Below are 19,836 nucleotides of genomic sequence, written 5' to 3' on the forward strand. Positions count from 1 at the left end.
TCTTAACCAGGATCCAAGTTAATTTGCTGAGCTTCCAGATGGAAGCCATTTGTTCCTCTATTACAAATTCGCAGGAATGCTTAATTTAATCTAGATTTTCTGGCCGAGTACTTTGCCTAATCTAACGTTCAAGCATTTTCCTTACCTCCCAATCTGCTTTGTTTTCCCCTCCCCCTGCGCTGAATTGCCACTTGTGCATAAATAAATAAATAATAATAAAGAATAAATAATAAAGAATAAAGGAAAGGGGTTTTGCAGAAGGAGCCACCTGTCTGTCATCCATCCGGACTGGAGCTCTTGGGGAGCAGATTGCCCGTCCATCTCCTCCAGAAAGTTTCCTGAGAAGAGGACCAGGCACGAGGTGTAGCTGTGGGAGCCCGTTAGCACTGTTTCACTTGCTTTATTGAGGCTTCTTGAATGTTGCCAGGCTCTTTGTTTTAAGCTGTTCAGCGATCACCTTATTCTGGCCTAGTGCATGTGCTGAATAAAGATGTCCAGCTGCTGCTGCGGGTAGGTAAGGAGATTTTCAGGGGGAGGCTCATAATTTTCCTTGGCAACACTCAGCCTCCAGTGAATTGAGTGACTTGTGATTTTATTATAGTCATTTCTTTAATGAAATTTTAAACTACATGTCTCTTTGACAATCACTTCTGCCTGGGGTTTCTAAATATCCATGCAAACACTGGATACACGATTTGAGTGCCGTGCAGTGCATGCTGAAGCAGCAGGGCAGACAGGTGAGGTTAGCTCATGAGCCGGCCCCTTTCTTCACTAATGCATTTTCCATAACTGTTGAGGCTGTGGTAGGAAAAAATGATGCGTCACGTCTTTGCTGCTTCAGTTTCAGAATGAATGTACCCAACCGGCTTGAGGTCAGCTTTATTATTGCTTCTTCTGTGTTACAAATTCCCAGTGCTCCCCGTAGCCAAACCTCATCCCAGAAAAGCACGGAGGAGCTGCATGGAGGGGCAGCATCCCTAAGCCTGGGAGGCACAGCACGCTCGGAGCAACAGGCTTGCTGGAGAGCTCGTCCTGAGCCAGTGGCACATGTCTGGATGGATATTTGCGATTGACAGCGTGATGAGGTACCAGAAAACATCTTCGTGGTCTGCCTGTGTCCAGTATTGCTGCGGTCCTGTGCAGGAAGGCACGCAGCTCAGCGTCGGGCCCAGGGATGGTGGGTACATCTTGTAGGTGCTCCAAGGGTCAAGGCAAGACCTGGGCATGGTTCTCAGCACCCCCAGCAGCTGTGAAACACCTCAGGCTCAAAGGCGGTGTGCTAGGCGTGATACGGAGTAAAAGATGATTTGTTTGGTTACCGGTACTCAGGTTAGCAGGTGGGAACCCAAACGGGAGGATTTCTGTATCGGGAGTACAAGGAATGTAAGAGAGGTTTGAATTCTTATCTTACACAGTTGTTTGGACAACATAATGACTCATTAGGGGGAGAATTGGTTTTGTTTGCTTAACAGGCAGCGAGATGACATAATCAACTAGAGCAGGGAAGCAATCTAGTATTTTAAGTTACTTGAAATGATATAAAGGGTTCTATAATGCATATTTTTTTGTTTTCCTTCTTGTTCTGCCATTATAGAAAAGGGTAACTAGAAAGCAGAAACAAACAGGATTTGTGTTAGAAATGGACCAATCTGTCACTTACCCATGAGGTAAGCTTCTTACTTTGAAAGTTTTCTCCACCTGCAAGGTCCCAAAGACCCTTTCAGGAGTTTCTCACAGCATTCTCCTGCTTTAATGTGAATGGGACACTAAAAATGTGCGATTGTGCCCACGTGCATGAGTTGCGAAGATGCTGCTGCAGTGCTCCACAAGGCTGCTCTGCACAGGCAGAACTGGTTCAGGCTACCCAGCAAATCCTATTAAGGCAGTAGTGTCAATGCAGCGTATAAAACTTTGGTTCAGAGGGGTGTATTTATAGCTGCATTAAGAGTATTGTGTACACAGGGCTTTTCTTTCACTCCTAATCTGGGACCTTGGCAGAAATCTGCCATCCCCTTTACCTGTGCAGCAGTTCAGGTGTCAGACCTCCAGGAACACTGGTGTTTTAGCTGGAAGTCCTGGTCATCCTTTAAAGCCACCCGAGGGCCATCATGGAGCAGGGACTCATGATTTTCTACCTGCCTGTTTGTCCAGCATCTCCTCCTCTCCTGGCTCACTTACTCACTGGGCTCAGCAGTTTGGCTCTTGGAGTGTGCAGTGTCCACAGCCACCACAAGTGCTCCAGAGAGAAGATGAAAAGATGGGGTATATGGAAGTGATCTCATTAAACTTCTTAAGTGATGAATGGTCTTTCTGAAACACAGAACACAGAACAGCCCATGTTGGAAGGGACCTTGAAAGATCATCAGGTCCAACCTTTCGTGAGAAAAGGGAACCTGGATGAAATTATCGAGCACCTTGTCCAATTGCATCCTGAGGACCTCTGGTGATAGGGCTTCTACCACATCCCTAGGAAGGTTGTTTAGGAGTAAGGTGTATGATTGTGTGTGTAGGATCTGGAGTTCAAAGGGACGAAATGTAGCAGAGCTGCAAAGACCTCCTTTGCAAGCATCTTCACACTGTTTTTAGTTCAGGCTTTGGCACTGTGTGAGTGAGCTAATGGTATGTCAAAGAACTGTCACTAATGCTGTTTTAAAATATCACACTGTTGCTGGAGCACAGAGAGCAGTGACCAGCAAGAATATGGACAGACATCTTGTGCTCAAATTGGGGTCCCCCCAGCACCACCAGCCCCCAGGATGCTACCGCAAAGTGCAAACAAATGCGTTAATAAAGCGTGAGAGCTTTCTGCACACTTACTGCATTACCCTGAGCTACTTGATTACAGGGATTGTTTATTTTATGGCTTTTTTTTTATATTCTTATTGGGAGCCATTTGTCAGTCTGCACAGAAGTCTGATTAGCTTAGAATTGCTAGCTCTCTGGTATATGTTGACCTATAAAGTGAAGGATGCAGCAATAAACACAGTCCATTAGGCTGCTGCTGGAGAAGGCTGTAGGCTTTGTTGGAAGTGGGAAAGGACAGGGCTTGATGCTTGAATGCCAGAGCACTTGAACGCATGGGCATTCAAGGGGCAGGGAGCACGGGGGCACAGCATGAGGCTTCCCCTTTGGCCAGCAAATATGCCACCCATTGCCCTAAATCAAATAACATTATTTTTTTGAGGCAAGGTGATATATAACTTCTTGACTGACCTTGGTACGGGATGCCTTGTTGCATTTCCAGGGGGTGTTGAATGGGCTGTGTGCAGAAGCTGATAAAATACTGGCAAGGTGACTAAGTGACACCTTCAGCCTTGTTGTGATATTTGTGTGAAATGTCTTCAGTACAGCAAAAGCCCAGGGCCATTCTAGACACTATCCTCTTTTTTTTTTTTTTCTTAATTACAATAAAATAACACTTTTAAATTAATAAATCAAAATAAATATTAAATGAATAAAATAAAATAAAATGCTGGGTATCACCATGTATTTGTTGGACTGGGCTGCGAAAAGATACTCGTGAGTCAGCTCTGCTGCTTCAAATGCACAGAAATATTTGCCAGCTTTAACAGAAGATTCTCTATGATTCCTGAACTATTAAAGTTATATACATGTAAATGGCTTCAGTGAGTCTACGTTTTGTCCTAGTGTGGGGGACCATTGAATGGCTGGAGTGGCCCAACTGTCTTAGATTCCACCCTTTTAAATAGGAATATAAATTCATACACTTATATTACTAAGTAAAGGCATCCATTAACTTTATATTCATTGATATTCATAATTCAACAAGTTACTATTAAGGTTCTGGAAGCAATGCCTATGTGTCTGGCAGCCTCTTGGTATACCTGAAGGTGCCCTGTCCTTCCCAGAGCACTGGTACAGTGACAGCTACTGAACTTCTCTTGTCTTGGAGGTAAAATAACCAACACAATAGTGAGATATTAAAACCAAGGCAGACATCTTCTTGCAATTTTAAGTGACTCAGTTTTATGTTTCAAGTTCATTGTCATCCAAATGCTGTCTGACAAGTGCTGTCCAAGCAGCACATGCCCACCAAGCAGAGGTTGTGTTGCTGGTGCTGCACGTCAGGGTAAACTGTAGAGGAACCAGTACAGCATTTGTTAATCATTGGTCTTAGAAACAGTGCCTTGATTTACTGGGGCTTTCAGAGCTATGAAACAGTCATTCCTCTTTTATAATGTCCCTGTCTAAGCGGCCTGCTTCTGGCATGGGGCTTCTCTTTGAGGTGAAGCTGAAGCTGTCTGTAAAATGGGTGATTTTGCGGTTACAGCCTGGTAGTGTAGCCACGTCAGTCCATGGGCACAAATTGAGTAAGTATATTTTTCCTTGAGGGTTTTGCTCTCTTTAATGCGGACATCTTGCTGATGTAGGTAGCAGCTGAGCTCCCTGGGTTTGTTCAGCCCAGAGCAGGGCAGGCTGAGGGGAGGCCTCATGGCGGCTTGCAGCTCCCTCAGAGGGGAGCGGAGGGGCAGGCGCTGAGCTCTGCTCTCTGGGGACAGCGACAGGACCTGAGGGGATGGCATGGAGCTGGGACAGGGGAGGGTCAGGATGGTGTTAGGGAAAGGTTCTGCACTGAAAGGGTGGTTGGGCACTGGGACAGGCTCCCCAGGGCAGTGGGCACAGCACTGAGACCGGCAGTGTTCAAGAAGTGTTTGTACAACGCTCTCAGACACATGGTCTGATCGTGGGGTGGTCCTGTGAGGAGCCAAGAGTTGGATTCAGTGATCCTTGTGGGTCCCTTCCAACTCAGCATATTGCAGCAGCCAGCAGCAAAGTCCTCAATCACCTCAGGAATCTTCATCCTGCACCTCGGAAATAAACGTTTGGGGTTCCTCCTTGGGCCTTGCTTTGTGTCTTGTCCTAGGTGGGAGCCAGGAGGTAGGTTTCCACAGCACCACAGCATGCAGTATTCTCTACATTTCCTCACGGAAGACTTATCTTGGTCTTTAGAGGCTCCTCTTTTGCCTGGGTGGCAATGGGGCTTCTAAAGGTGCTGATGTAGGTATATGGGATCTTACGGTTCCTTCCAAATTCTGACTAGTGTAAGAAAGGAAAATGTGAAACCCGTCGCTGGGCGGAGTGAGAACGAACAAGTGGCTTTGTACATTAGAAAAAAAAAAAAAAAAAAAAGAAGAAGAAGCTAAAAATAGGCTCCCCACAAGCCTGCACTTCCTGGTGAGCGCAGGGCTGTGGCGGCTGGGGCAGCCGGAGCCATGGGCCGCCTGCGTCCGCCTCGAGAAGCCCCCTCCTGACCCGGGGACACCGAGGGGACAGGCGAGGGGCCAGCAGAGCAGGTCAGTAACACAGCAACGGCGCTGTGATCGGAAATCCACCGAAATGAACCCAAAATCAAAGAGCCGGCAGCCTGCGGTGCTACCGTGGCCTTGTGGCAGGGGATCCCATGCAGCTGGGTGTGCTGACCCCAAGAGCTCGGAGGCTTTGAAACCGCTGCCGGAGGGAAGTGAGAGGTGATGCAGTGGGGAATGCCAGGAGCTTCGCTTTCAGTTGTGACACCGCACCGGCCCCTAACGTGTTGCTTCATTTATTTATCTATTTCTTCATTTTTTTTTAAGGAAATAATATCACAGTGGACACACGCGCTTGAAAACGTTTGTAATAATCGAGTGCTTACGAATAGGCTGATGAATGCAATAGGAAGTTGCATCGTTTTGGCTGCCCCGTACGCGCAGGATCGAAACTTCCCTTGCTTAGTCAGTGCCTGTGGTCACTGAGATGTTACAGAGAAATGCAGGCAGCACAGGGCTCTGTCCAAGCTGCCAGCAGGGACTCTTTCTTTCTTATCCGTGGGAGATAAATGAATTTTACTCTGCGCATTGCTCTGCCTTGCTTCCCTCAAATCCAGAAGCCAATGATTTGGAAAGATTGCTCGGAACCCCCTTCTAAGTTTTATCAACGATTTCTCAGCATAACTCGGTTCCTGCTGGCATATATATCAGCTGTATATTTACATTGTGTGTTTCTACTTCACAGCTCGCCAGCTTCTGTCGTGTTTTCCCCCAAAAAAGCCTGAGAAGTGGCTGCGTGTGCTGCCGGGCCCTGTGCTTCGCAGGGGTGCATCCACCAGCACTGGGTGCCAGCGTGCTGGGGGGAGATGCTCCCTCGGTGGCTTGGGGGGGGACATTTGGGACAGACCCCAGAGAGGGGGAATGCTCTTAGGTCCATCCAGTGGTTTTAACTCGTGCTGAACCTCTGTGACTAATTGCAATCCAATTTGGCATGCAAAGCCAGCGCCGCAGTCACACTTACAGGATGGCAGGGGGATAAGGTCATTTTTCCATTTGGCTTCTCTGGAGGCTTCTCATCTGTCTGGTTGGGCCAGTTTCGTTGGTGTTTTTTTGATATTTTGGGGTGTGTTGTGTGTTTTTGTTATTAAAGGAAAGTCTACGCAATCGCTTCGCACCTCTTTCATGCACTGTAATTAGATGTGGAGCAGGCTATTGAGCAGTTGTGGCTGAAACTGAAAAAGAAAAATGTTAACTGCTGGTACATGAAGAAATCTTTTTTATGCTCTGATGATGACTGCCCATTTGTGTTTTAGCATCTGTTCTGTCCACGAATGTAGAAGGAACTGAGCTGGCTCAGCAGAAGCTGAAACCCAGCCTAATCCCGTGCTATAATAAGAGCTTAATGGCATCATTGTCCGTCCGTGGGCACTTCGGCAGCAAACTAAGAAAACAAAAATACATCAGCACAAAAAAAACAGAGCGCAGGGAAAGCGTCGATGGCCGTTTTGGGGCCTGCTCCGGCGGGATGGCTGCTTCCTGCCAAAGCTCTTTATCAGCTTTCAGCCGGCCGGCCCGCAGCGTCCTCCTGTCCTTTCACCCCGCGCCTCCCCGCTTACATAACTGACTTAGGCATTACCTCCCCTGCTCTCCTTGCTGTGTCTTTAGCACCTCGGCATCACTCGGGCCCTGCGTTTCTTCGGGTAACAACTTTCCCTGCAGTTCTGCTCCTTAGGTGAGGCTGGGAGCGGGTAGAAGCAGAGATAGTAGCTCTAAATTGTTGCACGTTGAATTTTTCAATCTATTTAATTGCCTAAACCCAGTGGAATTATTTACCAAAAATAGATGGAGAGTAACATTTCTAATTAAAAAAGTCCCCGTAGCTTTTGAACTCTTGAAACTTTCTCCAGCCAGAAACTGAAAGTGGAATGGATTTATTTTTATTTTTTTTACATTATTATCAGACCGAGAGAAATGCAGTGATTAGCAGAGCATAAACAGAAGGATGTGAAGTTGGCCTCAAGTGCACTAATGATCCGAGCAGCCAATTTGGTTCGCGGGAGAGTTGTGACTGAGCCTGAAGATCGACACTTAGGGTTTCAATTTGTCAAATAAAAATAAAGCAGGGAAGGTGATTTTCTAGAAATCAGGCGTCGGCCTCGCCATGCCTGCGTACAGCCTGCTGCGGTCCTTGAAGCACGGGAGGTCACCAGCTTCTCCTCGTGGGTTGCTGTGCTGTGCTTCAGCTCGTTCCTGGGAGGCCCGGTGCCAAAAATCTGCATTTGCTTGTTGCCAAAGGCTGTGATGTTTCTTAGCTGCTCTTTGTGGTGCACTCGAACAACTTCTGGCGCTGCTGCGTGATGAAGGTAAGCAGAATTCCTGTGTCCACAGGGGGAAAAGCGTTCGTCAAGTTACAGACATAAGGCATCTAGTGTGTTCAGTCTGGACAGACTGGGTGGTGTTTTATGGGCTGGGAGGCGATTTTCTGCAACCTTTTGAGGCAGAGCAAGCAGGCACGGTGTTGTTTAGCCTTACCACATGCTGCTCTTTCTCAGGCACCTCCTCTTTGTCCCTGGCTCCTCTCCTGGTACACCCGGGCTGGATTTGGAGGGGACCTGCAGCTTGCTGAGGGCTGCTGATGGCACCAGGCATCGAGCACCTCCCTGGGGTGCTCCCCAGCTGTCCTTGGCACCTCTTCTGGTGCTCGCTGCTCTAGCAAAGGGCCGTTTTCATGTCCCAAGCAAACTGCCTGATGGCCTCTCCGCTCATTACAGCTGTTCCTCCGGTAGGTCAGGCCCGAATCTCCCACTTAAGAAATAAAAAAAAACACAACCACAACAACAGCTGGATTATGTATAAAATAGAAATACGTGGGTGTGAGGAGCTGCACTTGCTGAGGATGTTTTCCAGTCCACAGATCCAAGCGAACAGCAAACAGAGAGCGATTGTGGTCTCCCGGAGTGAAAGCTGTGGTTAGATTTGTTTGTTTGTTTTCCTACAAGCCCGGGTGTTGGCTTTTTTTTTTTTTAATTTATTTTAAACAAATGCACCACTATTGCCTGCCCTCGCGGTGGCAAGTGGGGTCCTCCCTGGTCGCGGGACACTTGGAGCTGGAGAAGGGACTGGAAACTCCTTGTGCAACTCGTGCTGCACGTGGAGATGTTCCAGCAGCCAGCCGGGACGTTATTTCTTACGCTCTTTTTCCACTGAGCTCCCCATCTCTTCCCTTAGACCTTATCAGAGGATCAGTGTAGCTGCACTGTCTGCTGCCACGGAGTTGCCATCAAAACAAAAGGTTGGGATGTTTTGAGAGAGGTGGGTGACCCTGGGTCAGGGGATGCACAGAATTTGGGGGCAGTCTGTGCCATCTTGGTGGCCGGGGACACGTAGAGAGGAAAATACCATCCTGGGAAGGGGTGAGGAGCCTTCCACAAGCAGTGGGTGCCTTTGGGCTGGGTGTTAGGAGGTGATTTGGAGCTGTTAGAGGGATCAGACCCCGTGAAAGCCTGACTGGGGTGACTGTGTGTTAGCCCTTGGCGCTCAGGCCATGAATTTGGTGTTGCCCCGGGCTGTTCCTTGCTGCGCTTTGCCCAATTTCAGCACTACAAAGCTGCCTCCTCAGCCAAGTGCTCACACTAATACGAATTACCGGAGATAACCCGAGAGTTTTACAACTTCTGCACTTCTACAGAGCGCACTTTGCCGTCCCGTGAACCCAGATCCGGGCAGGTAACTGCTGTGACAAATAGCTCGGCTCCTTCTCTCCCTTGTAAAAGCAGGGAGGAACAGATAAGCCATCTCCCCCGGTTTTGGCACGAGCGCAGCTTCGATGGCTATCTCGGCAGGTTGAAACCACAGCCGTCTGTTCCACGCCGGTGGGTAATTGCTCTGTGCAAAGCCATTCACGAACTCATTTTTTCCTCCGGGAAGCTGCCGGCTGTTTGCTCAGTCCCGTTTCGGAGCAGCCTCGTTCTTTCCTTCCCAGGGAGCCAGGCAGGGCTGCGTGCGCAGCTCTGCTCCTTCTGACCCGCCTCTAGCTTTGTTTTTGTTTCTTGAATAGATTTTGGACTGGATTTTTCCCACATTGCTCCTCAATCTGTCTAGCCCGATGTTTTCCAAACCGTTGGTTTCCTTCCTCTTTCTCCCTCGTTTTCCATTATTACATCTTCCAGCCCACTCAAGGCACCAGCGAAGTTGATTTTAACAACTTGGGCACAGCTCAAGCCCTCCCCTATTGGGCTAACAGGCAGCAAGTGTGCTTTGGGACACTAAATGTGCTGGAAACCAGCAAACCAGGCTCCCTTCCTATAAGCTGATGCTCTGGATGGAGAATAGGGCATGCGAGCAGTGCTACAACCAAGCACATGCACTGAGAGCCCCGTGCCAGGGCTCCATCACCCACCCAGCTCCCAGATATTCAGAGGAAACCTCCTCTAGCTCCAGGTCAGCTCCGATACCCGGTGCCATAACATGCAGAGAAAAGACCTGGCTGGTCTGCAAATCCACGTTTCTGCGCTCTGTGATCCCGTTGTGCCCCCAAAAAGCAAATATTCCATGGATATTCATCAGGGAAGGGGTGGGTTTTTGCTCAGCACCAGTCCCTGTGTCTGCTGTGCCCCAGGCTGATGGATCCACGGGTGGTGAGGAGCTCCGAGAGGGACAGGTGGAGCAGGGGAATGCCTCCATGCCTTCGGATAAACGGGGCTGAGGAACAGTGTGATGCTGGGATGGCATCGCTGAGGGTAACTATAGGGCTTTTTCCAGCTTCTGCCCCAATTCCCTGGTTATCCTTGTCCTACAGAGGATGTTCTTGGGGCTCTGGACCTTTGGGTTGCCAGCCTGCCACCCGATGGGACTTTCTTTCGATGAGAGCCCTTCAGCAGCGCCCTGGAGGAGGGCTATTTAAAGCTCTCGCCCTCTCTGCGGGCTGCAGGACGGAGGAAGCGCTTCCTCCACGCAGATCTCTCTCCCAACCCCGCAGACGCTTTTGTCTGCTTCCGTGCAGTCCCCACCCTGCCTGGAGCCGCTCCAGAGCCCCGCGCGCCGGGGCAGCGCCCTATTGTTCGCCCCGGCCGTCCTGAGAGCTGTCTCCTTCCCTTTGTGGGAGCTCTGAATGTTTGAGGGGGGACAGGGAGGTCTCCGGATACACTCTGCAAGCCCTGATCTGTCTTCTCGGGGTCAAGAAGCTGAAAAATAGAAAATATTGACCACGAGGGAATGAGTACCCAAAATGCTCTCAAATTATTGCCTGTTCTTACACATCTCCAAATATTTCTATCAAACTGCAGCTGATTTTCCTGGCCCCAGAGGTTGGATATTCACTGGCCTTGCCTTTTTAGTGTGCATCCTACAAGCAAAGAGCTCTTCGCAGGCTTCAAGGCTGAGGGAAGGAGCCTCGCTCGCGTGTGCTGAAAGGAGATGTCTGCAGAGGCTGGGAGAGCGCACGGCTTCAGAAACTTCCAGTCAGTACCCGACCCTGCACCAGCTTTCCCCTCCTTTCAACCACCGCCACGTCCTTTAAACACTTTTTTCCTGTTTCTCCGAAGAGGAAAAAATAGATGAGAAACGATCGCGTTGATGTTGCGCAAACGGGGCGCTCGCGGAAGGGCCTGGTTGGCACGGCTCCTCACCCAGGAGAAAAGTTGCTGCAGATTTCCAGGGAAACACAAATGTCGCCCTTGGGAAAAGGGGGATTCCCAAAAAATGCCATCCCGCTGGCTAGGGTGGGCCTTGGGTTGTGGAAGGTAGTGGAGAAGTGGGTAAAAGGTTGGGTTTGGCGGGGTGAGAAGCGGAGCTGACATCAGGCACAGCCCAGGGGCTCGGCAGAGGCCAGAATAATAAAGGGAGGATCCCAAACCAGCAGGGGGCAGGCCCAGAAGAGCTTGGCCGTCCAGGGCCTGATGCAGTAAAACCTAACCACACACGTTAATTATCTATGGTACAACAAAGATAGTGCTATCTGAAAGGGAGATCTTAGAGGGTAACTCCTTTATGAGCCCCATTGAACTCTGCACAGAAATGCCAGAGAAGAGAGGGGATTTTCACCTGGGTGTTCTTTGTCCCCCTAAAAATGTCAGAAGGGGCCTGGACAAGGGGGTCTCCAGCCGATCCCTCTGGTTTGGAGCTCTCCCTGTCCTGCAGGCTGCCAGGATTTGTTCACCGTGGAGTGTATCCTTGCAAGCAAGTTAACCAGCGGCTTTTGTCCTCTATTCAAATGGGGATTAAAAACAAAACCCAAAAAAACCACCCCGCTAGCACCAAAAAATGGCAATGGAGAGCAAGTTTGTTTAGAAAGCCAGATGGATAAAAGAAACGGCTGCGGTGTTATTAGATCAGAGGTTTGGGGAAGCAAACACTAAGTAGTCGAAATTGTCAGCAATAACCGTGTTACTTGGTCAATGAAAACCTCAGTGACAAGCAGGATTTCTCTCTTTTTTTTTTTTCCCCCCAGTGGTTCGGTGTTTTTAATTAGGCATCTAAACAAATGTCAGCTGAATTGTTGTTCGAGGTAGCCGGTTGGCGTGCCTCCAAAACCACAGTTTTCATCGTCATCTTAGTAAGCAAAACTCTGATGTCAGATAAAGGAAGGATTAAAAAAATAATAATAATAAAAATAAGAGTTTCTTTCCAGTCTTTGAAAGAAGACAACCCCGATCAGCTACCCCAAGACCCCCCCGGGCTCCTCAGAGCCCCCTGTCTCAGCACGGTACCTGCGGCCAGGGAGAGGAAGGATGTCAGATCTCACTTTTATTTCCATTTAAGCATCATTAGCAGCGATGATGATCTCTGAGGGCTGATTATCGCCTGTCACCATCTCTTTTGCAAGTGTCACTGTCCCCAACCTCTTCATCTCCTCTCCGATGTGACGGGCTTTGCTCAGGTGCTCAGACACTTGGCGCGGCCACGTTTCAGCTCATTCAGGTGGTGCAGAAGGAGGAATTTGATCCTTGGTGGCCAGCACCGGAGCAGGATGTGCTTTAGCTTAATTAATTAAACAAACATCTCGCATGAAATGTCTAAAACCCAGTGACCAGCCTGCCCAACCATGCCAAGTCCATGGTTGGGATTTTATCTCTCCATCAGCCCTGCCCTCTGCAGGTTTTTGCCACTTTTCCTCCCTCCCTGACCTTTGGGAACATTGGGAACATTGCAATTGCAACATTGCCCTGGTTTCCTGGTTCGGGGCAGGCACCTCTCCTACAAGCCTGCTCCCCCAGAGGTTTCTTTCAGCTATCACAACTGTTCCCTGCCTTACCGTGACCTGGGTTTTTCCCCGTGCAGCCCAACCTGCTCAGAAGAAGCAGACCTTGTACGCTCAGGCGCTGTGCTGACACGTTTTCCTCGCCGTGTAATCCTGTGCAAACAAACTGTTCGTTTTTTTTTTAAGCCTTGCCAACTTCGCACAGCACCTAAAGACAGAAGGAGGCTGCCTGCTTCGCCCTTGGTGTCAGTAAAAAGAAAAAAAAAAAGAAGGGCAAAGGGAGGAGATGAGGAAAATCCACTCACGGTTTTCTTTTCCCGTCTCAAGTAACAAGCTGTGTCCCTGCCCGAACTGCTCCCACCCAAATTAACCTAATTTCCTCATTTGCTCGAAATATTTCTGGGCTTTTCTTCTTGCGTTGGGGAATAGTTGCCCTTTACAGTAATAAGCTCTCCTTTCTGAGCTGGAAAACGTTACAGAGAGCTCCCCGAGGAGCTGCCAGATTCGCTGGTCCTAGCGCAGGTCTCCCTTCCTGCCCAGAGCCCGTTTTTAATTCATTTTGCAGCAATTTGGGGTTTTTGCTGGCGTACCCTCGGTGGGGTGCTGGGACTGTTTATTAACACCAAGTCCATTCCCGAGGAGGTTTGGACCAGGCAGGGCATCTCTGGGGAGTTGTTCCTCCTCTTGCAGCCGTCACTGATGCTCTGAGAGCATCCCCTCAGGAGCACTGCTCACAGGGGGGTGCCTTCAGCAGGTTTGCAGTGAAAAATCTGGGTTGCTTTCTGCTTTTTTTGGGTGGTGTGTGCCAGGAACATCACTTCTGGCCGTAACTGGTGGTAGGTATAGGGCTTGTGGCAAAGAGGCAGCACCGAGCTCTCTGGCTTGGCCTCGGTGACCTGCTCATTGCTGGGATTTTGCTGTGAGCCCAGAAAGAAGAAGATATTCATGCTCAGGTAGGACTCAGGGGCATTTCTCTACTTCTTTTTGCTCCTCTGGGCAATCCAGCCAGCACAACAGCGCTGGAAGCCCCGAACACCTCCTGCTCCTGGCAGGAACAAGAACCCAGCACCACGCCGACACGCAGCCCTCATCACGGCGCTGAGCTGAACGTCCCGAGCCCGCTGCCTGCCGTTTCCATCAGCAGCCCTCCTCCGAGTGGTCTCGCGGCTAAAGCAGCCGCCGAGCCTCTGGGAAGTGATTTGATGAAAGCATTTCACAGCAATCGAGTGAAATGCCAGCTGGGGGCCAGCGGCTGTCATCATTAATGGGCTGTTTCGCTTTGTAGCAGCTACCTGAAGCTCGATCCACGTCGAAGGTGGTTTTTTTAGGCGTGCTTTAATAAATTAACGTTAACGCTGGTTGTTTAATTATTCCTAGCAAATTGCTGGCAGCAATGGCGGGGTTGGAGTTGGGTTGAGCGCATTATCGAGCCTTTCAGAAAACTCGTATGCAAAAAAAAAAAGGTGTTTAGGTCGTTGCACATCACTTTTCTGATATAACGTTACCCAAAAGAGGAGGGAGGGTGGAAATAAAGCGTCAGTTGTTGAATGCAAAGACTGCTGGGGTATAAAGCTTTCGAGGCTGATATTAAATAAGCATCCATCCAAATATCGGGATGCATCTTCCTGTGATTAAGAGTATTGAATCCTGATAAATGAGGTTAACTTCTTGCCTCTCTTTTTAAGGGAATGGAATAATAAAAGTATTTTAGGAAAAAGGGGAACGGCCCCGGGCATTCCTGCAGGGGATGCTGGCAGAGACCAGGAGCCGCAGCTTCCCCGCACGCAGAGGTATGGGACCTGCAGAAAACTGCCCTGAAAGGAGCAGAAATCAAGCTTGGGAGCTGAAATAGCTGCAGCTTTCTAGAAAGCAGCAGCACTGATGATAACAGAGGTTTCTGCGACGCCCGACGCGTTGCACTAATGAGCAGCTGGCTGGTTTTTGTCTCCGAGCATCAAGCCACGGGGCAGGACAGGGATTTTCCCCATTGCCGAGGCAACAGAGAGCACAAGTGGGATGCAGATAAAATGAGGTTAAACGCAGCTGGTGACAAGCCCTCCGCTGCACTGCGACTTATTTTGTGCTGACCTTTAACATTTTTTTAGGTTCTTACGCATGCCTGGGATGTTTTGCTCTTTGGGAAGCGCTCAGCCCCGTTATGTTTTTCCCTGGTGCTGGTTTCTGCGTGTTTTGCTGCTCCAGTGGGGCTCTCCCAGGCTGCGGTCCCGTCGTGCTGGGCGTTTTGGGATCAGGGTGGGAGATGCTCCTCAACCTCTCTGTGGATCTGTGGAGAGGCGGCAGCACTGCTCAGCCTGGGAGGCCACAAAAAGGGCCTCCCAGGCCTTATCCTTCCAGGCCTTATGCTGGAAGGGATAAGATCCAAAAATCCATCGGGATATCCATTTTATTTCCTCTCCTAAGTCCCCCCTGACTGTCTTTTGCTGTGTCGAAGGCTCTTGCTTGTCGCTAGGCCTGTGCAGGCCACCCGCACGTCACAGGCACTGTCACAGCAGGGGACAATCCTCCCCGCTCCTAAAAACCCTAATAAAAGTGTGATGTTCTTCTTTTGCCCGTGCTGTGGACTACTGAACTTACCGAACAAACTTACAGAGGTGCAGCAGCCCCAGTAAAGGTGGAAGGAGCTGCTGTGCCAACCCAGTCTCACTGGGGTCCTGTGACACTGCTTCAGGGAGGAACGGGGAGGGAGGAGATGGTCCCAGATCGCATTAACTGAGGGGGTTAAATAAAATAGGGTGCTTTCCTAGTGGGACAGGCAAATCCAGCATCTGGAAAGAGTCCAGCGGAGGGCCACAGAGATGATACGGGGCCTGGAGCATCTTCCCTGTGAGGAGAGGCAGAGAGACCTGGGGCTGTTCAGCCTGGAGAAGAGAAGACTGAGAGGGGATCTCCTCAATGTGTATAAATACCTGAGGTGTGGGAGACAGAGGGATTTGGCCAACCTCTTCTCAGTGGTTTGTGGGGACAGGACAAGGGGCAATGGCCACAAAATGGAGCCCAGGCAGTTCCGCACCAACATGCGGAAAAACTTCTTCACGGTGAGGGTGACGGAGCACTGGGACAGGCTGCCCAGGGAGGCTGTGGGGTCTCCTTCTCTGGAGATATTCAAGGCCCGTCTGGATGCCTGCCTGGGCAGCCTGCTCTAGGGAACTGCTTTGGCAGGGGGGTTGGGCCCAATGATGCCTGGCGGTCCCTTCCACCCTCCAATCCTGTCCTTCTGTGCTCTCATGCTCCTTCTGCCCTTGTCCCCTTGCCCCGTACAGGCTGTGCAGCAGGCAGGCAGGCTCGCGCGGGGCTGGAGCTGACACGGGTGCTCTCTCGCTTGGCAGCAGCTGAGCCGGGCTCCGGGCGAGGATGGGGAAGCAGAACAGCAAGCTGCGCCCCGAGGTGCTGCAGGACCTGCGGGAGAACACCGAGTTCACGGACCACGAGCTGCAGGAGTGGTACAAGGGCTTCCTAAAAGATTGCCCGACGGGCCATTTGACTGTGGAGGAGTTCAAAAAAATCTACGCCAACTTCTTCCCCTACGGCGACGCCTCCAAGTTCGCCGAGCACGTGTTCCGCACCTTCGACACCAACGGCGACGGGACCATCGACTTCAGGGAATTCATCATCGCCCTGAGCGTCACCTCGCGGGGCAAGCTGGAGCAGAAGCTCAAGTGGGCCTTCAGCATGTACGACCTGGACGGCAACGGGTACATCAGCCGCGGGGAGATGCTGGAAATCGTGCAGGTGAGGAGGCTCCGTCTCCGATCTGATGGGCTTAGCTCGAGACCTTTGGGGCTGGCGGTGTTTGGTGTGTGGGGATGGGTCCCTGCCGTGTCCCCAAGGGGCACTTTGGGGCCACGGTGGGACCTAGGAGGTGCAAATGGTCCTGGGAGACAAGCGAGGCTCCTTGTGGCCACCCTGAGGCCTAACTCTTGTGGCTCTCCCTGAGGAGTCCTTGGTGGGGTTTTGGTGGGGCCATAAAGACCTAAATGCAGATTCTGCTCACCTGGTTAACCTCAAAATCGATACTACAGGCTCTGAAACATCAAATCGGAGTCAACGTGAGCTCAAAATTGAGGACTGTATCATGCCCTCATCCCCTGAAGGCTGGGAGCATGGCCCTACGGCTGGCTCTGGGGCTGGTGGCATCCATCCTGGCAGCGGGATGCTCTCCATCCTGATACACAGGAGTACCTCTGAACACCAGGGGCCACTTCTGTGCAGGTGGCCGAGCACTGGAGCAGGTTCCCAGAGACGTGTTGGGGTCTCCCTCCTCGGGAGATACTCAGAAGCTTCGTGGGCATGGAATCATAGAATCGTCTAGGTTGGAAAAGATCTTCAGGGTCATCAGATCCAACCACCAACCTGACCTGCCGAGTCCCAACACTAAAGCATGGTCCTGGGCAACCTGCTGCAGGTGTCCCTGCTTGGGCAGAGGTAGGACCAGATGCCTCCAGAGGTCCCTTCCCACCACAGCCACCATCACCCTGTGGTCCAGCCCCTAGCTGAGGTGGGTCCAAACCAGCTTGGAGTCCCCAGTGCATTCCAGGAGGATAAAAGAGGTCTTATCTCCAAGAGCAGAGCTGTGCACTGGTGCTTTGCTCCCGTATTTTGGCTCAGACCCACTTGCACGTTAGCCCGAACCCTGACTTTCTCTTAAACTGACCCGGCAGCGTGGGTGCTTCTTTGAAGTGCGACTGAACACAGGAAAGAAAAATAAAAAACCCCGCAGTCAGAAATTCGTATTTGTTTTGGTTTATAAAGTCCCGCAGCTGCCTGCTGGGTCAGCTGCCCTTTTTTTATTGCTGCAAGCTTAAATTATTTTTCTCAGTCCTGATGCTTTGTAGTTCGGGTCATGTTTTTCCTATGTCCTTTTTTTTTCTTTTTTTAATACTCAGGCAATCTACAAAATGGTTTCATCGGTAATGAAAATGCCAGAAGACGAATCCACTCCAGAGAAGCGGACAGACAAGATCTTCAGACAGATGGACACAAACAATGACGGTACGGCCTCAGCCTCGTCCTGCTCGAGGGGGGAGATGCTCAGCGGGGCGAGGATGTGGTTCTCGTGCTGACACAGAGACCTGTAGCGATACGGCTTTATATCTAGAAAGGCTGTGTCTGATTTTAGAGCATTTCATGACAAAATGTACAGCGAAAGCTGCTCTATGCATCCTCCATCTGCTGCACCTTGTCGCTGAGATAAAGGCAGCTTGTTCCTGGTAAAATATCGCCCCGTGAGCCACGCGCTGCCAAACAACAAAATCTGCAGGGGGGAAAGGTAACGGAGAGAGGCTGGTGCAGGCTCCCACGTTAGCAATGCTCGCTCCCTGCCGGGGAGCCAGGGATGGATCTGCTGCACCTCTCGGTGGCTTGAAATGTTCCTTCTGCCCCACTCGGCCGTGGGACACGGCTAAAAGCTTCTTTGTGTGCTGCTTTTCAGCACTGCAAGGAAAGGGAAATGCTAATAAGCTGCCTGATCGTTAGGAGCGCTCTTTTTCAGACTACAAAAAGTGAAGAAAACAATTTTTTTGGAGACATTAGCCAGAAACTAGGATTGAACCTTGAACTCTTGGAGCAGGAGGGAGGCAGCGAGGGGCTTGGAGGGGCAGCAGAGGCTGCCACTGCTCACACCGAGCGGTGAAAGCAGAGAGATTTGGCACAGTTAGGTTGAACACAGCACAGCACTGGGAGCATTGCGTGCAAAGCGCACACACAGGCAGGTACCACACCTCCTGTTCTTGTTTTGTGCCATTTGTACGGCCCAGTTCTGGGACAGAAAGCTGCTGATACTACAACAGTTGTATTTTTTATTTCATTTTTAATTCGGCGCTGTCTTTTTAAATGAGAAATGACAGGTTTTTACGCTAGATTGTTTTGCAGAAGAAAAATGCATCCAGGCTTAAGGGCTTGAGCAGGATTTGGCTGCCGTGCATTGCACTAAATTCCCCGAGATGCATTTGCAATAGATTAAATATACGTGCATTGCTTCTGTGCAGGGTTTTTTTTAATCTACAGTGAGTGGCAGCAACGAATGACTTTTTTTTTCCTCTCTTCTGTTTTGCCTGTCCTCCTTTGAAGGTAAACTGTCCCTGGAGGAGTTCATCAAAGGTGCCAAGAGCGATCCCTCCATCGTGCGGTTGTTACAGTGCGACCCCAGCAGCGCGAGTCAATTCTGATACAAAGCGGACAGTTTGCAACCAGAATCTCGGCTTGTCCTTCAAGCTTTGCTCGCAAATGGATGCCTTCTCAATCATTCCTCAACAGTTAGCGGATAAGATACCATTGCCAGATTGTGTGTGTCTGAGTGAAAACAGCCCTCGCGCCCCTCACTAACACCAGTGCAGCTCTCCTTCGGCAGCTCCATTTCTGCTTTCCCGTAATGTTTTGGTTCACTCTGCACGTGTTAAGGGTAAATTGAAGGTATGTTTACATGCAGATCCAAAGGGTTCCGATCTCCCGTCAGATACCACTTCGCTTAGCCTGCTGGAAGGAAGATGGTTGTTCCCCTCGTCCCAGGAAGACGCTAGGTAGGACTTTGACCCGACGTAGCAGATGGCAGGTAATTTATTTTGCTTCGGAAATGACTATGTTGAAAAAAAAAAAAAGAAAAAAGAAAAAAAAAAAAAAGGTGGACTGAACGGAGTAGAAAGTTTAAAAAAAAAAAAAAAAGGAAAAAAAAAATAAAACAACAAAAACGCAGCTTTCCTGGGCATGGTTCCAATTTTCTTTTTGAGGAAAATTGCTTGCACTTATCTAATGGTCTTTACTTTCTTTTAATATATATATAAATTATATATATATGGTGAAGTAAAATTTTAAATATTTAGGTCATCTATTTAAGGCATACAATAGACTTCAAGCTTTGTTTCTTCTAGTTGTCTGTGATTTATTCCGCTCTTGGAGATGATTGTTTTCTCGTGGTATTTATGCATTAGCCCGCCGCCGTTCTAGAAGAGATGCATGACTCGCAGTTCGTGGATATCTCACTCTGTTTAATTACTGAATGCCAATCTTCGTTCGTTCTCGCTGTCGGTTGTTCCGGCCTTGCTGTCCTAGCGGCAGCCCCGAAAGGAGCAATCCTCGTTTTGTATTTCTCAGTGGAGTCCTACTTTATGGTGGTCGCTGCGTGAAATGGCTTCTGAGTGACATGAGGTGACGTGACTCGCACCGCTCTTCCCGACCTCGCTGCACCTCCTCCTCCCTCTCGCTGTCGATACGTTACTAGTCTCGTGCATTCCAGTGTTATTTAATATCTGCCTAATGCCAAGAAATATCAATTGAAATAAAAGACTACTTTTCTTGTCCATAGCTGTCTTCTTTTCACCCCCACAGCAAATCTGTGTCGTCACCTATTTGGTGGAA

The 19,836-nt window shown here is 49.8% G+C and overlaps 1 protein-coding gene and 1 long non-coding RNA gene across 13 annotated transcripts in view; one reads left to right on the forward strand and one right to left on the reverse strand.

Annotated features, from left to right (window-relative positions):
* Window positions 1–19,778, forward strand: part of HPCAL1 (hippocalcin like 1) — a 57,986-nt gene extending 38,208 nt beyond the window's left edge. For 4 of the 12 annotated variants that reach the window (XM_084513901.1, XM_084513896.1, XM_084513902.1 and 1 more), the window contains exons 3-5: window positions 15,813–16,215; window positions 17,370–17,475; window positions 18,553–19,778. In XM_084513901.1, the coding sequence (XP_084370027.1) occupies window positions 15,838–16,215; window positions 17,370–17,475; window positions 18,553–18,650 (582 nt within the window). In that variant the 5' untranslated portion in view covers window positions 15,813–15,837 and the 3' untranslated portion in view covers window positions 18,651–19,778. Of the gene's footprint in view, window positions 1–5,147; window positions 5,316–15,746; window positions 16,216–17,369; window positions 17,476–18,552 lie in introns of those variants that run through there. The other 8 variants (XM_084513897.1, XM_084513892.1, XM_084513898.1 and 5 more) reach the window with 5 other exon arrangements.
* Window positions 868–15,738, reverse strand: LOC311434054. The gene is made up of 3 exons (XR_014691239.1): window positions 11,975–15,738; window positions 2,019–2,310; window positions 868–1,361 (listed from the first exon to the last, which is right to left on the reverse strand). It is a non-coding gene; the product is annotated as an uncharacterized lncRNA (long non-coding RNA).
* Window positions 19,779–19,836: the final 58 nt, after the last annotated feature.

Source organism: Aythya ferina, assembly GCF_964211825.1.
Source record: "Aythya ferina genome assembly, chromosome: 3".
Taxonomy (NCBI): domain Eukaryota; kingdom Metazoa; phylum Chordata; class Aves; order Anseriformes; family Anatidae; genus Aythya; species Aythya ferina.